The following is a 14,616-nucleotide window of genomic DNA, read 5'->3' as shown; positions in this document are numbered from 1 at the left end:
CCACACAGCACAAACTCTACGAGGAGTACGTATACGCAACATGGCTAGAAAACGGTTGGCTGCTCAGAACGAAGTAACAGAACGCACTGAAGAACAGCAAGGCCTGTGAAGAGCGACCTGAAAAACAGTAACGAACGAACAAGAACAGAATGACAAGAGTCCCGCGTCACTTGCTGCATGCACTGAAGGGCAGATACAAACCCACAAGCACAAACTGAACAGCAGAAAATGATCTGAAAACCACAAGTCTGAAAAAGCGCAAATCGTCTCTCACCAAACTTTTACTAACACGAGATTAGCAAAAGGAGCCCAAAGGGTGCCGCGCTTGGTTCTGAACTGGCCTTTTCTAGTCTCGTCGAATGTGGTGTACGTCACTGCATTCTTGGCGATTGGAAATTCCGACAACTTTGTGCAACCGTGTGTACGCAAAACAAGTTTGAGCCAACATCCGTCGGAAAAAATCCATGGGATTTTGTTGTCGGAATGTCTGATCGTGTGTACGGGGCATGAGTCATTTTGAACCATGTTGAGCAAGATAGATTTATATAATAGTGATCATGTCAATAATGTTATTGAATATGGCAGCAAAAAGGTTGATGCATAAAAAGTGGGTACACACGAGCGGACTTTACGGCAGACTTTGACCGGCGGACTTTGACGGACTTACTGAATGAATGGACTTGCCTACACACAATCAACCAAAGTCCGTCGAATTCGTACGTGATGACGTACAACCAGACTAAAACAAGGAAGTTCATAGCCAGTAGCCAATAGCTAGCATGGCTTTTTGTCTGTCGAACTAGCATACAGACGAGCGGACTCGAGTCCGTCGGATAGATTTGAAACATGTTTCAAATCTAAGTCCGTCCAACTTTTGAGAAAACAAAGTCCGCTGGAGCCCACACACGATCGAATTGTCCGACGAAATCCCGTCCGCCGGGCAAAGTCTGCCGTAAAGTCCGCTCATGTGTACGCGGCATTAGTGTGGCAATGCAAAAGTTGGGTGAGCCAAAACAAACATCGCAAAGGTTTGCTGCTACAATATTACTCATAACCTTTATTTACCAACATAAAAGTAATGAACTCACAGTTGTGTAGCCCATAAGCATTAAACTACAGACTGGAGATACTATACCAGAGAGGCAGTCACCAGGGATCCTAGCAACCGGAAGGCATGTTTTGTATATGTATAATAGACATCATACTGCTCCACTTCCCAGTTGCTAGAAAATGGTAGAGTACAGGTTCCGCCACCCTAGGATGTTTTGGCATGTCACAGATTGCCTTTCTCATATGCTTGAGCCTGTGATTTGCTGAAATGTTTGCACTATAAAGTTAAGTTGCCTGTTTATTTGTGGTAGTTGCAACCTACGTATGAATTGCCTCCCCCTGTTCCTATGATGTTGGAGAATGTTCTAGAAAATAATGGGTGGAAGCGGGGAGGGGTTGCCTTTTTGAATATTTAGTGGACTTTAGCTTTACTCCCAGGTTGGGGACCTGGCAGAGAGCTAAAAAAAGCCCTTAAATAAATATAAGCCATGCCAGCAGTTGAGCTGGGTGGAAGATGGAGAAGCAGTGCTGAGGAGAGGCTATTGGTGGCCTTTGAGGGACCCCTGCCGAGGAGAGGTTTTACCTCAGGCTGGAGCTTGGGAATCTGGCCTGGAAGGATCCCACCATAGAAGGCAGTTGGAGGGATTCAAGCTGGAGAGGCAGTGCAGAGCAAGGGGAGACGGTGAGTAGATCAGTATGGTGCAGATACAGACAAGGGGGGAGACTGCCAGCTGTAGCAGTGCTCTCTTGAAGACAGCAGTGTGCCAAGTCTTCATCCAACCTTGCCCTGGGGAATCTCCATGTGTATGTCAGTCAGGAAGACTGGGAGAAGGAAGCAGCCAGGCAGGCTAGCATTTCTGCAGCAGTAGAACTGGGCTCAGTGTCTACAGGGAAGCAGAACCTTATGAGAGATGCTATTCACTCCACATGTGCTATTTTACAAAAAGGGACGGGAAGTTTCTAGCCTATAATGTGTCATTGCCAAATTAGCAAAGTCCCTGCTAGCTCCACCCGGAGTGATCAGCAGGTGCTGCAGTGAACCAACTGTGTGCAGGAAGTAGTAAGAAGAGAAATTTCTAAATAGGGAGGAAGTTCTCCCTTGTTCTGTGTTTTGGACTTTTTCAAGTTAGGCATCACTTACAGTAATTCCCTACCCCATCCAAGTTATCATCCCCTAATAAAACAACTAACACAATCCAAGGTCTGTTTTCTGTATTTGAGTGAATGAAGGCTGTGCGACTGGTTGTGCAGCAGTGGGGAACCCAGACATCATCGACTCCTATGGGGGTAGTGCTATATATATATTATATATATATATATATATATATATACACACACACACACACACACACACATACTGTATATTACCATGCAATGCAGTTGCGTGTTCCTTTAAGGCTGAAAACTAGGCACATACAAACAGGACAGGTTGATGCATCATTAACACATTATGAATGTTTTTAAGCAAGCAGTGTAAGCACCTAAATTTGAGTATTAACTACCTGCAGCCCCTGTACTGCAGAACTCAGATTGTGAGAAGAAGTTGTATCAATCAGTTCATGGGCATGACAAACAGCATGCTGATAGGGAGAGAAAGCAGAGTGACAAAGAAATGAACTCATCACTGTGCTATTTTTCCTTCGCTGTCTATTAATTCTCAGGCTGAGGGCAGGTACACGCTGCCTAGGACATAGAGAGGTTGCTGGCCATCATTTACCAAGGAAAACTAGGGTCTTGTATTGGTGGAGAAAAAGTACTATGGGGCATAACTCCGGATTAAAAGGTGAATATTGCAGCAAAAGCTTTTTAATGAGCCATTCATTTTTTATTGTATTCCTATCTAGAGGTTTAATTTAAAATATCACCCCTTGCATAACAGTACAAAACCTGGGAGAGGGAAGGACAGCACTAGAAATCAACCAAACTTTTCTGTATGCACATGCACTATACTGACAGAGAATCTGCTGACTAGAATGAGCACAGTAGATGATGAATCATTATGCTGTTCCTACTTTATTGTCCAATCACAGGAAGGTCAGGAAAATGAAATGAATGTCTTCTTTAAGTTATGCCACCATCCTGCCTGTGCTGCCTAGCAGAGGTGTGTATACATTTGACCCTCATCAGTAAATCACACATCAAAAAAAGTTAAAATCCATGTCTATTTGTACATAAGATAAAAGGTCAGTTAAAAAGTATTCTTGTACACCAATGATTGACATTAATTGTGGGCATCCTATAGATGCAGTATTTCTTTTCCGAGGATTTTATTAGGTTTTCATATTGAAATACAAAGAGGTAAAACAGCATGGTCATGTATAGTAGGGTATAACATTTCCAAAATTAACATATTCATTGCAAAAAACAAACAAAGCAATTCAATTCTTATGACAATTAACTTGTTTCAATATCATCCACCATTGGGCGGGATGATTGGCTGCCTGGCTAGTCGTACAGTATGAAAGGACCTAGTGAGTATTGCATATGTAGTCTGCCAACTGTTTCTGCAAGTGATTTGATACATCTCTTGTGTAATTACATCTCATTGGATTAGTGGCAGTGGCGGAAGTATAGGGGTCGCTAAGGTCGCCATGGCGACCGGGCCACATGCTGAGGGCCCCCTGTATATCTCAATAGGAGGAGCGGCAGGGGCAGCTGATCCTCAGCCGAACTGTAATCGGCACTGCAGGGAGATCGTCACAATAATAGACCTAAAGTGAAAGCACAGTGTGTGCTGTGCTCTTTAACTCCCCCTACAGTGCAGTACCTGGCAGGAATAGGTAAGGTAAAGCACTGTTGATTTTTAAAATGCTTTATGTATGTATGTATGTATGTATGTATGTATATATATATATATATATATATATATATATATATCTATATCTATATCTATATCTATATCTATATCTATATCTATATCTATATCTATATCTATATCTATACATACATACATATACATATACACACACACACACACACACATATATACACACATACATATATACACACACACAGTATATGTGTGTATTATGTGTGTGTGTTTATATATGTGCATAGCTCCCAACTGTCCCTGATTTCGAGGGACTGTCCCTGAGTCCCTCTTTCCTCCTCATTTGTCCCTCATTTTGGTCTGATGTATATAGATGTATATAAAACGCACTTTTTATCTATGAAAAAGTGTTTTCCAGACCTAAACCTTTCATCTGATTTCTAAATTGTTGCATTTGTAAATTCCAAAAGCCAATATAAAGGAATAGTAGTGGTAAAAAAAGCAATTGTGGGTTTAACCAATCTTGTTATTTTGTACAATTCTCCTTTAAGGGGGCGTGGCAAGGGGTGTGTCCTGAGCCTGCATACTTTTGCTGATAGGTGTCCCTCATTCCCATCTCAAAAAGTTGGGAGCTATGTATGTGTGCGTATGTGCGTGTGTGTGTTTATATGTATGTATGCACGTTTAATTCTGACCTCCTATATGTGTACAATCAGAACTGATTTTTTTTTCTTGCTTGTTCAAAGTACCAGCAAAAAAATGCTGTTCCTCTAAAATGCAATCCATGTTCAGATCACTTTTCAGAGGCATTTGACAGCTGGTAAAGAGGCAATATGTTGCCTCCTGACCGCCTGTTTTAACCCCTTAAATGCATTATCGCTATGCTGCAACTATGTGCAATGCACACAGGTGTGGAATGGTTGCAGTGCAGCCCCATTCACCTAGGGGTATACAAGTGTGCCCTGACTGAAAAAAGATTGAGAAACACTGTCATAGAGGAACCGATCACTCCATTTTCCTCCTGCAGCTGCTGAATGCCTGCGGGAGGGAAAGGAGGAGAAGCGGGGGGGGAATGGAAAATCGGTTCCTTTATATTGTATGCAGCCACCCACTTGTGACTGGGCCCTGTTGTTCCGCCTGTGGGCTCGAAGTAAAAGGGCTCTGTCCGGGGGTCAGGGGGGCCCTTTATGGTCTCTTGGCATCGGGGCCCTGAAGGTTCTAGTTACGCCACTGATTAGTGGTGCCAGGGTAATGTATTATGCAGCACCTTTTACCCCCTTCACGACCAGGCCATTTTTTGCTATTCAGCACTGCATTAATTTGATTGGCAATTGTGCAGGCTTTAAGCAAAATTGTGTGCATCTATAAAACCAAATGTTTATGTGATCTCTTTGGTTGGACTTGCCTTGATGGAGCTGGCCTACCCAAACCCTTCAGATTATCATATACAGCCCAGAATTTAGGCTGTGTCAAAGTTACCTACATTTACAATTGATTGTGGAAACTGGAAGCTCTTGCTATCACACCCAAACATTTGCATAACATGTTAGAAAATATATTTGGTTATTTACAGAGGGAACGACTGACTTTCGCTGTGTATACACCACATGGTATGATCAACTGAAAAACCTTGGTGGATCCCAGCAATCTATCTGAACATGCTTTATTTATACTTTGTGCATTTACCTCAGAGAGAGAGATCTGACTATTAATGGCTAACTGTTTTCCAGTCATTATTTCATGTGCTACAAATAGCCTTTTTTTGCCAATTAAGAATTTTGCAGACGCCGCAAACATATATGTACTGTTTTGAAGTTTGCTGTTAAAAGTAAACTATATATAATGCAGGACTTCTTTGAGGTCTTTCGTTAAATTACATTGTGGGAGTAAGTAAATTGGATCATGTGTGCTACCACTTGCCTTTGATATACTTTGCTTTATATATTCAAAAGATTAAGGCCACCCTCTGTGCAGTAAGAAAGTAGTTTTATACACTAGCAGAAAACCCTGAGAAAATTGCTTAAAGGTAACACAGGTCAGCAAGATACACAACATAGAAGAGATATTGGTAGGAGGGTAATCATTTAGTATCATTAGCATTTAGCATTTTTATCAGCTACAACTGTTGATTGGTATTGGAAATTGAAAATAAGATTATAGGTGCACAAACCAAACACTCATTTTACAGTATTTAGGGGACTAACTTATGTAACTCAACATGTGGTTGCCTGTTGGGAACATTTTTGGAAATATAGGGGTTGATTTACTAAAACTGGAGAATGCAAAACCTGGTGCAGCTGAACATGGTAGCCAATCAGCTTCTAACTTCAGTTTTGTCAGATGCAAATTGACAATAAAACCTGGAAGCTGGTTTCTATGCAGAGCTGCACCAGATTTGGCCCTCTCCAGTTTTAGTAAATCAACCCCATAGTCATTTTTAAACTGAAATAGGAATAATCACAATAAAGTGTACATTTTGGCTGGGGATCTGAATGGTTCCAGTTATAAATTGGCCATTTCACAATTCTTAACTAGTATCTTCAGTATAATGCACATCTGAAAACTTGTGTAACTCTAGATATTAAAAAAAAAACTACAGATAATGTACATAATGCCAATGTTCTCCTGGAGTACACTGGTAGCTCTCATTCACTAAAAACAGACACTCACAAAGCCCAGAAGATAGAAGGTATATAGTTTAGTATGTTTATTAAACACCAACATATAAAATTTGTATTGCATGCAGTCACTCACATAATAAAGTGCCCAGAAAGACCCCAACATAAACAGCTCACTCACCAAACGATGGATCCCGTACTGCCATCTGCAACCACAGAGCTGGCATGAATTCCACAGAAGTGACTCGGAAGTGATGTAAATGGCTCAGCCTCAATGCATTACATTCACCCGCGCATCATCAGTGATACTCACACTTAAAAAAGGGTAGCTGCCTTAATAAGGTTAATAGGAGTTATGTAACCTGGGGTTGACGCCCGCCTATTCTTTTTGATTTTATAATAACTTTATTAGACATTTGAGATAAACAGTGGGAATGAGCTGAACATACCTGGGTTCGGCTTGTGAAGGATGGCAAATGTAGGATGCTGAATGGACCCTATTAAAATAATTGCCAGCTAAATCTATTAAATAAATGTTATTCTTTAAGAGCATGGTCAAAAAAGTGCATGAGGTCTGGACACCCCAAAGGACATGTACCAATGCAAAAAAAAACAAAAAAAAAAAAAACAAACTTTGCTGGTGTCCTGTAAATAAAAAAAAAAAACTTGCATGGGGTTCCCCTATATTTGCCTGTGAAGTAGCAAATCTCTGTAATTTAAACAAAGTAGTATAACAAAAGTGACATTTACACAGCAAAAATGCCATTTAAAATGCCATTAATTCACAATTCACATTTGCCCCAAATTTTCCTTCATTTTGCATTTAAATGCATTGGCGACCTCCTTAAATACATACAAGACCATCATCAAGGAGAATGTTTTTGGACCTAACTATAAGTTGATTTCTAATGAACAGTATAGGGTAATGTACAGTGCCTTGAAAAAGTATTCACACCCCTTAAAATTTTCCACATTTTGTCATGTTGCAACCAAAACCGTAAATTTATTTTATTGGGATTTTATGTGATAGACCAACACAAAATGACACATAATTGTGAAGTGGAAGGAAATGACAAATAGTTTTCCAATTCTATTTCAAATAAATATGTGAAAAAAGTGGCGTGCATTTGTATTCAGCCCCCTTTACTCTGAAACCTCTAACTCCAATCTAGTGGAACCAATTGCCTTCAGAAGTCACCTAATTAGTAAATAGAGTCCACCTGTATGTAATTTAATCTTAGTATAAATACAGCTGTTCTGTGAAGCCCTCAGAGGTTTGTTAGAGAACCCTGGTGAACAAACAGCATCATGAAGTCCAAGGAACACACCATACAGGTCAGGGATAAAGTTGTGGAGAAGTTTAAAGCAGGGTGAGGTTATAATACAATATCCCAAGCTTTGAACATCTCACGGAGCATTGTTCAATCCAACATCCGAAAATGGAAAGAGTATGGCACAACTGCAAACCTACCAAGACATGGCTGTCCACCTAAACTGACAGGTTGGCAAGGAGAGCATTTGTCAGAGAAGCAGCCAAGAGGCCCATGGTAACTCTGGAGGAGCTGCAGAGATCCACAGCTCAGGTGGGAGAATCTGTTCTTAGGACAACTATTAGTCGTGCACTTCACAAATCTGGCCTTTATGGAAGAGTGGAAAGAAGAAAGCCATTGTTGAAAGAAAGCCATAAGAAGTCCCAGTGAGAAGCCATGTGGGGGACACAGCAAACATGTGAAAGAAGGTGCTCTGGTCAGATGAGACCAAAGTTGAACTTTTTGGTCTAAAAGCAAAATGCTATGTGTGGCAGAAAACTAAACACTGCACATCACCCTGAACACTCCATCCCCACTGTGAAACATGGTGGTGGCAGCATCATGATGTGGGGATACTTTTCTTCAAAAGGAAAGGGAAGCTGGTCAGAGCTGATGGGAAGATGGATGGAGCCAAATACAGGACAATCTTAGAAGAAAAACTGCTGGAGTCTGCAAAAGACTTGAGACTGGAGCAGAGGTTCACCTTTCAGCAGAACAACAATCCTAAAACATACAGCCAGAGCTACAAGGTGATCTAAATTGGAATTTTAAATATATAGGGGAATTGGGACTTTGAATGAAGCACAATTAAGTGCCTCCATCCCGGTAATGATTAAACATGAAAAGGTTGGGCGCTCAGGAGGTGCTGGCTTCCCTCTTCACTAAGGGAGCTGCGATTTACCAGTGGGTCCTCCCCTCCTCCCCTGTCACTTGGTGATCAGGAGGTTTGGGCGGACACCCCTTTGTGCATCGGTGCCACGACTCCTATGCCCTGCGTGTGACGTCAGTTCTGGCGTCATCACGCTGACGTTCAGCGTTTACATCTTTGGTGTCTCCATGGAGGATTTTTTTCGCGCCGCTACTTGAGCATGTGACCAGCTCAGGTGCGGCCCCTCCACGCTCTCACTCACGTGGTGTTGGCGGCATGCATATATACCCCCCACTTGGAGCCTAGCTGTGCACTCGGCGGGTCTCCATTTGGGGTTAACGCACACCAGCATGATGCCTTGCTGGTGGCGCTTGGATGGGACCTTTGGGTGAGACTTTTTTCTTTTGCGACTTTGTTTTGTCTTGCTTTGTCCAGTTTCCTGCCTCATGCTGCCCCCTCACTTCTATTTTTCTTTTCAACAATTTTTTGGCCATATTTTTTACTTAACCCCTGCACTCTCTATACAATCCCATTATTAGTTTTTAGGTATAAACTCTTCAATACTCTGTTATTATTTTTACTTATTCAAACACTCTTTATGGAACTTACTGGGTTCATTATCAATTACTACTATCAACACTATATTATCAATTATAACTATACACATTTATTAATTTGTCCCCAGATATATTTGCTCCGGCTACCACACTTTATCTTTGTGTGTGGATACTTACACCACACTATGCAGTTCTTCACTATACCCAAAGTCGCATCCATGCATCATGTTGCCTCAGCTTCCGTGGAGAGGCTGTGTTCCTGGCCCACCATACACCCACCATGACACACTGCATTCCCTGTCTGAATTGGTGAGTGTAGTTGGTCAATCACTTTTACACACTTAAGGGGAATACATATTTTTTATATTTTTTACTTCTTTACAACAATAATATGATTCATTAATTTATACATATACTCCATTGGAAATTTGGCTGCATCAGCTCCTGATGAGTGGAGAAGCTTCCTCGAAACACGTCGAGCTTTACTGTTTTTTGATACCCCTACTACATTCTACATGGAATCATGCTGACCAAACCAACTTATGTGTTCCAATATAATAACTCTTTCCATTTAGTGGTTACATTTTTACTGTGTGAATGCACTTATCAATGCCAGGCATGTTGTCGTTGATATTACTGTGCTATACTGTTCAATCTACCACTAATATTATATGCTGCCTCTAGATGTATTTTTTATCATACTCATGCCATGTACATGCCTCTTATATACATATCAACTGGTACTTTTTTTATTTTTTATTTATTTATTACTCTTATCCATTGTTTGTATATCGTGGTTGACAAATAAATACTCCATGGTGAAAATTATGTTTAAATTGGAATTTTGCCATTTATACAATTTTCTAAAAAAATAATTGAATCAAACTGTCTTGTTATAGGTGCCTCTTTCTTTGATAGTGTACTCTATCACTATCTCCCCTTTTTTGCAGAGCTACAATAAAAAGGTTTAGATCAGGGGTGCCCAACCACTGGCTCACGGGCCACATGCGGCGTCCTCCGATGCGGCCTGCCATGTCGTGCTCTGAGATGGCGGGTCAGAAAGCCCAGATCGTGGGTTCCCGACCTGCCATCTCCGAGCATTAGTGCGAAGAACGGAGCCGCCGCTAGAGGAAGCAGAGCCGATGCTGCCTGTATAGTGCTGGCTCCTTCACAGATGGAGTGATATAAAATGTACTCCGCCTGTGACAGGAAGCATTGGCTCTGCTCTCTACTGCAGCTGCATGCTTCTGTCACAATTATGCTCGGGGATGGTGGGTCGGGACACAGGAACCCGTGATCTGGGACAGCAGCCACCAGTACCAGCCACCAGTATCAGACCAGCCACCAGTATCAGTACCAGCCACCAGTACCAACAAACAGTACCAACCAGCAGTACCAGTACCAATAGTACCAGTACCAACCAGCAGTACCAGCCAGTCATCAGTACCAGTACCTGCCAGAAGTACCAGTACTCACCATCCGTACCACTTATCAGTACCAGCCAGCAGTATACACCAGCAGTACCAGCCAGCAGTACCCGCCAGCAGTAGCAGTCACCAGTATCAGTAACCACCAGCAGTACCAGTGCCCGCCAGCAGTACCAGTACCCACCAGCAGTACTAGCCAGCAGTACCACAGTCAGCAGTACCCACCGGCAGTACCAGCCAGCAGTACCAGCAGCTGTCAGCAGTACCCACCGGCAGTACCAGCCAGCTGCAGGAATCCTGAGGAAGAAGTGAAGATTGAGGTCAGTTGAGGAGCAGGTAAACTGCTGTGCATCAATGTGAAAGCAGCCTTAGGCCCCTTTCACATGATAAGTCCTATCGGGTCCGCCTGTGTTTTTCAGGTGGACTCAAACGGACTCTCCATTCACCTCTATAGAGCGGTAGATGTAAACGCAATCCGATCTCCTTAAAAAAAAAAAAAAAAAAAAAAAAAAAACAGAAGGTGATCTGTCCCCTTCTGTCTTGGCAGATCGGAGGGCCCTTAGGGTAGAGCGGGTTGCATCTATGTCTGCTCTACATATGCAGAGTGGACACAGACCTGCCATCCCCTTTTATGCTCATTGTGGCCCGCGACCGGTTACCAAGTCAATAAAGTGGCCCTCGCTCCTCAAAAGTTTGGGCACCCCTGGTTTAAATCAAAACATATCTATGTGTTAGAATGGCCCAGTCAAAGTCCACACCTAAATCCAATTGAGAATCTGTGGCAAGACTTGAAAATTGCTGTTCGAAGACAGATCTTAAATTATTTTGCAAAGAAGAATGGGCAAGAATGTCACTCTCAAGATGTGCAAAGCTGGTAGACATACCCATAATGACTTGCAGCTCTAATTGTAGCGAAAGGTGGTTGTACAAAATATTGACTCGGGGGGGCTGAATACAAATGCACGCCACACTTTTCATATATTTGTAAAAAAAATTTTGAAAACAATTTATAATTTTCCTTCCACTTCACAATTATGTACCACTTCGTGTTGGTCTATCACATAAAATCCCAATAAAATACATTTAACGTTTTTGGTTGTAACGTGACAAAATGTGGAACATTAAGGGGTATGAATACATTTTCAAGGCACTGTAATTCCTATTTTCTAACACTTTGTTTTTTTTTTCCTTTTTTGATTATTTGGTTTGTCTGAAAGATAACATTATACTCAGCTGATGTGGCAGGGCACAGTTACATATTGTATAGTGAAGTGAGAATAGTGTATTCCATTTAAGATAATGTTCTTTTTTGTAATATACATTACATTGCAAAATAAAAAAACTCTTCTGGTATCTTTCTTTAGTATTTTTATTTGTTGATGTTTCATTCTCACGCTGATTTTGGTCACCAAGGAAGACAATGAGCTTGGAAACTGTTATGCCCCGTACACACGATCGGATTTTCCGCCAACAAATGTTGGATATGAGCTTGTTGGTAGAAAGTCCAAACGTGTGTATGCTCCATCGAACATTTGTTGTCGGACTTTCCACCAACAAATGTTGGCTAGCAGGTTCTCAAATTTTCCGCCAACAAATGTTTGTTGTCGGACTTTCCGATCGTGTGTATACAAGTCCGTCGGACAAAAGTCCACGCATGCTCGGAATAAAGTACGAGCCGGAGATATAACTAGCGTTCGTAATGGAGATAACACGTACGTCTTGTACGTCACTACGTTCGTAATTGTTGGCCAACATTTGTGTGACCATGTGTATGCAAGACAAGTTGGAGCAACATCCTTCAAAACAAAAATCCATGGTTTTGTTGTTGGAAAGTCAGATCGTGTGTACAGGGTATTAGAGTTCACTACAAATCATTACTAACTGCCAAGCAAGTGGCCTTTTTTAGTAGCTATGGACACAAGAACACTTTAAAAATAATGTATCAGGTAACTCATCAGCCTTGCAGGGAAATTCTGACGCTTTAATCATCATAGGTGGTACACACTGGAGTAACCTATTATTAACTAGAGGCAAATCATAATTGATGTCAACTATTTTTTTTAAAGTGTGTTGATTCTCAGCATTTAAATGATTTAGATTGCCAGTTTTTGATATTTTATGCTTTCTAATTCAACAGGAGGTGGAGGTTGGTCACCGTTGGACAGTGACCATTATCAGTGGCTTCAGGTTGATTTTGGAAGCAGGAAGCAGATCCGTGCAATTGCTACTCAAGGGAGGTATAGCAGTTCTGATTGGGTATCTCAATATCGGTTACTATATAGTGACACTGGAAGAAATTGGAAACCATATCATCAAGATGGGAACATATGGGTAAGTTGTATACATTTTCTGCTAATTATTATAGGTCTTACTGTAAACAGTAGTGATGTACAAAATATTATTCAAGAAAAGTGTGGAGGCTGACGATAAGCTTATGTGGATAGTGCACATCTCTTCTTCAGGCATAATGTAGTCATACACAAAATTAGGGTAGCTTACTGTATATCCAGCATATAAACTATTGTTGTAAGGGAACTTGTGCTGGACAACAGGCATCATATGGGGCCTAAATGAGTCTCTTTGGTAAGATATTTCTCCATGGCTCCATGCTGGTACCACTGCAGCTCCATAGTATACTCAAATTTCATGATATGGATATAGAAATCTCCCCTGCCTTATTATATTATGCAATAATTGGTGCTTGAGTGGCTTATTGTGGGGGCTGAGAGCTGTCAAGTGTGTGGAATGCTGAAATGTATTAAATATATCCACTTTCATTGATTGCCTAGAAAAATATGTGAGGTCTCGTATCATAAGCAAAAGAATCAGACACTTTAAGTTGGATTTACACTTTCCTAGTGCATTACTGCACCCATGATAAAGTATGTTATGTTGCAAGTTAATACGCCTCACAGTAAGGCAGCCTATTCAAGGAACCTGCACTTTTTTTTGTAGCGTACAACATACAGATAGTTCACGCCTGCATGTTGTGGTGCACTAAAATGCAGATCCATTGTAATATGTTGGGGATGTGCATCAGGGTGCCATTTACCTGTGGTTCATGCATCGTTGGTAACATGTTTTAACATGTGTTTTACCAACATTAAGATATCAATCCAGGCAGAGTTAGTTAGTCGTCTTCCATTTTTTATTCTGGTACAGGTTTACCCACAACAGTATTTTCTTTTGAATGGACTTTTGAAGAGGTTCTCTGCAGATAAGCCATATGTATACAATAACACCAATGCAGCTTTGTGAAATCAACCTTCAAAAAGTGTTATCTAATTACCAAACACCTTGGTAGTATGATTCACTAACTATTTGATTTAAAAGTTGTCTTTACATCTATTTAGAATTCTGACAGGATAATATCCTTATTGAAAATTACAAAAAGTCCAGTATAATAACTTTTCATATGCAGAACTATTTTCATTAAAAGAGTTTTTGCTCATTTTATTCTTTTTATAAAATGTGACACATATTCTAAATAAATATATAAGGTCATTTAATACCAGCAAGGACATTTTATTAACAAGATCGATGTTCTGTAATAAATGACTAGATTTGGGGACTTTCTGCTTAGCTTAGTTATAAATTAAGACAGATTAGTGAAATATATTAAGCTTTTCATCATAAAGCCAGCATTCTTTAATACATTACATTTCTGATTGTGGACGAGTAAGATTAATTCAACTCCAGTTTGTGTTGATTGCAAAAGTACATTAAGTGAACAGATTACATTGTTATGGTTCAGCAAAAGTATAGACAACTTGTAGGATAGAAAGTATAGGTTCCTCAAATGTTTTGGTCAGCTTAAAGTGAATTTGGTTTGTAGACTTGTTTGCTGTTGATTTATAATATATTTGTTAGCACAATGTTTATTTTATTCCAGTAAATCATGTACAATACTTTTTATTACAAGATTCTGGTGTACATACATTATTCAAGAAAATTGCTCTGAGAATATGTGAACAAGAAATTACTGAGGCATAACAAAGCATATGCTTCAAGGTCAA

General features: G+C 40.6%; 1 protein-coding gene across 1 annotated transcript in view; it reads left to right on the top strand.

Annotated features, from left to right (window-relative positions):
• Positions 1-14,616, top strand: part of CNTNAP2 (contactin associated protein 2) — a 2,786,505-nt gene that overhangs the window by 934,589 nt on the left and 1,837,300 nt on the right. Inside the window, exon 3 of the mRNA XM_073630449.1 lies at positions 12,738-12,931. Within this exon, the coding sequence (XP_073486550.1) occupies positions 12,738-12,931 (194 nt within the window). The remainder of the gene's footprint in view (positions 1-12,737; positions 12,932-14,616) is intronic.

This window comes from Aquarana catesbeiana, linkage group LG05 (assembly GCF_042186555.1).
Source record: "Aquarana catesbeiana isolate 2022-GZ linkage group LG05, ASM4218655v1, whole genome shotgun sequence".
NCBI classification, from domain to species: domain Eukaryota; kingdom Metazoa; phylum Chordata; class Amphibia; order Anura; family Ranidae; genus Aquarana; species Aquarana catesbeiana.
The sequence above is the reverse complement of the archived record's forward strand: the minus strand, read 5'-3'. Positions and strand labels throughout refer to the sequence as shown.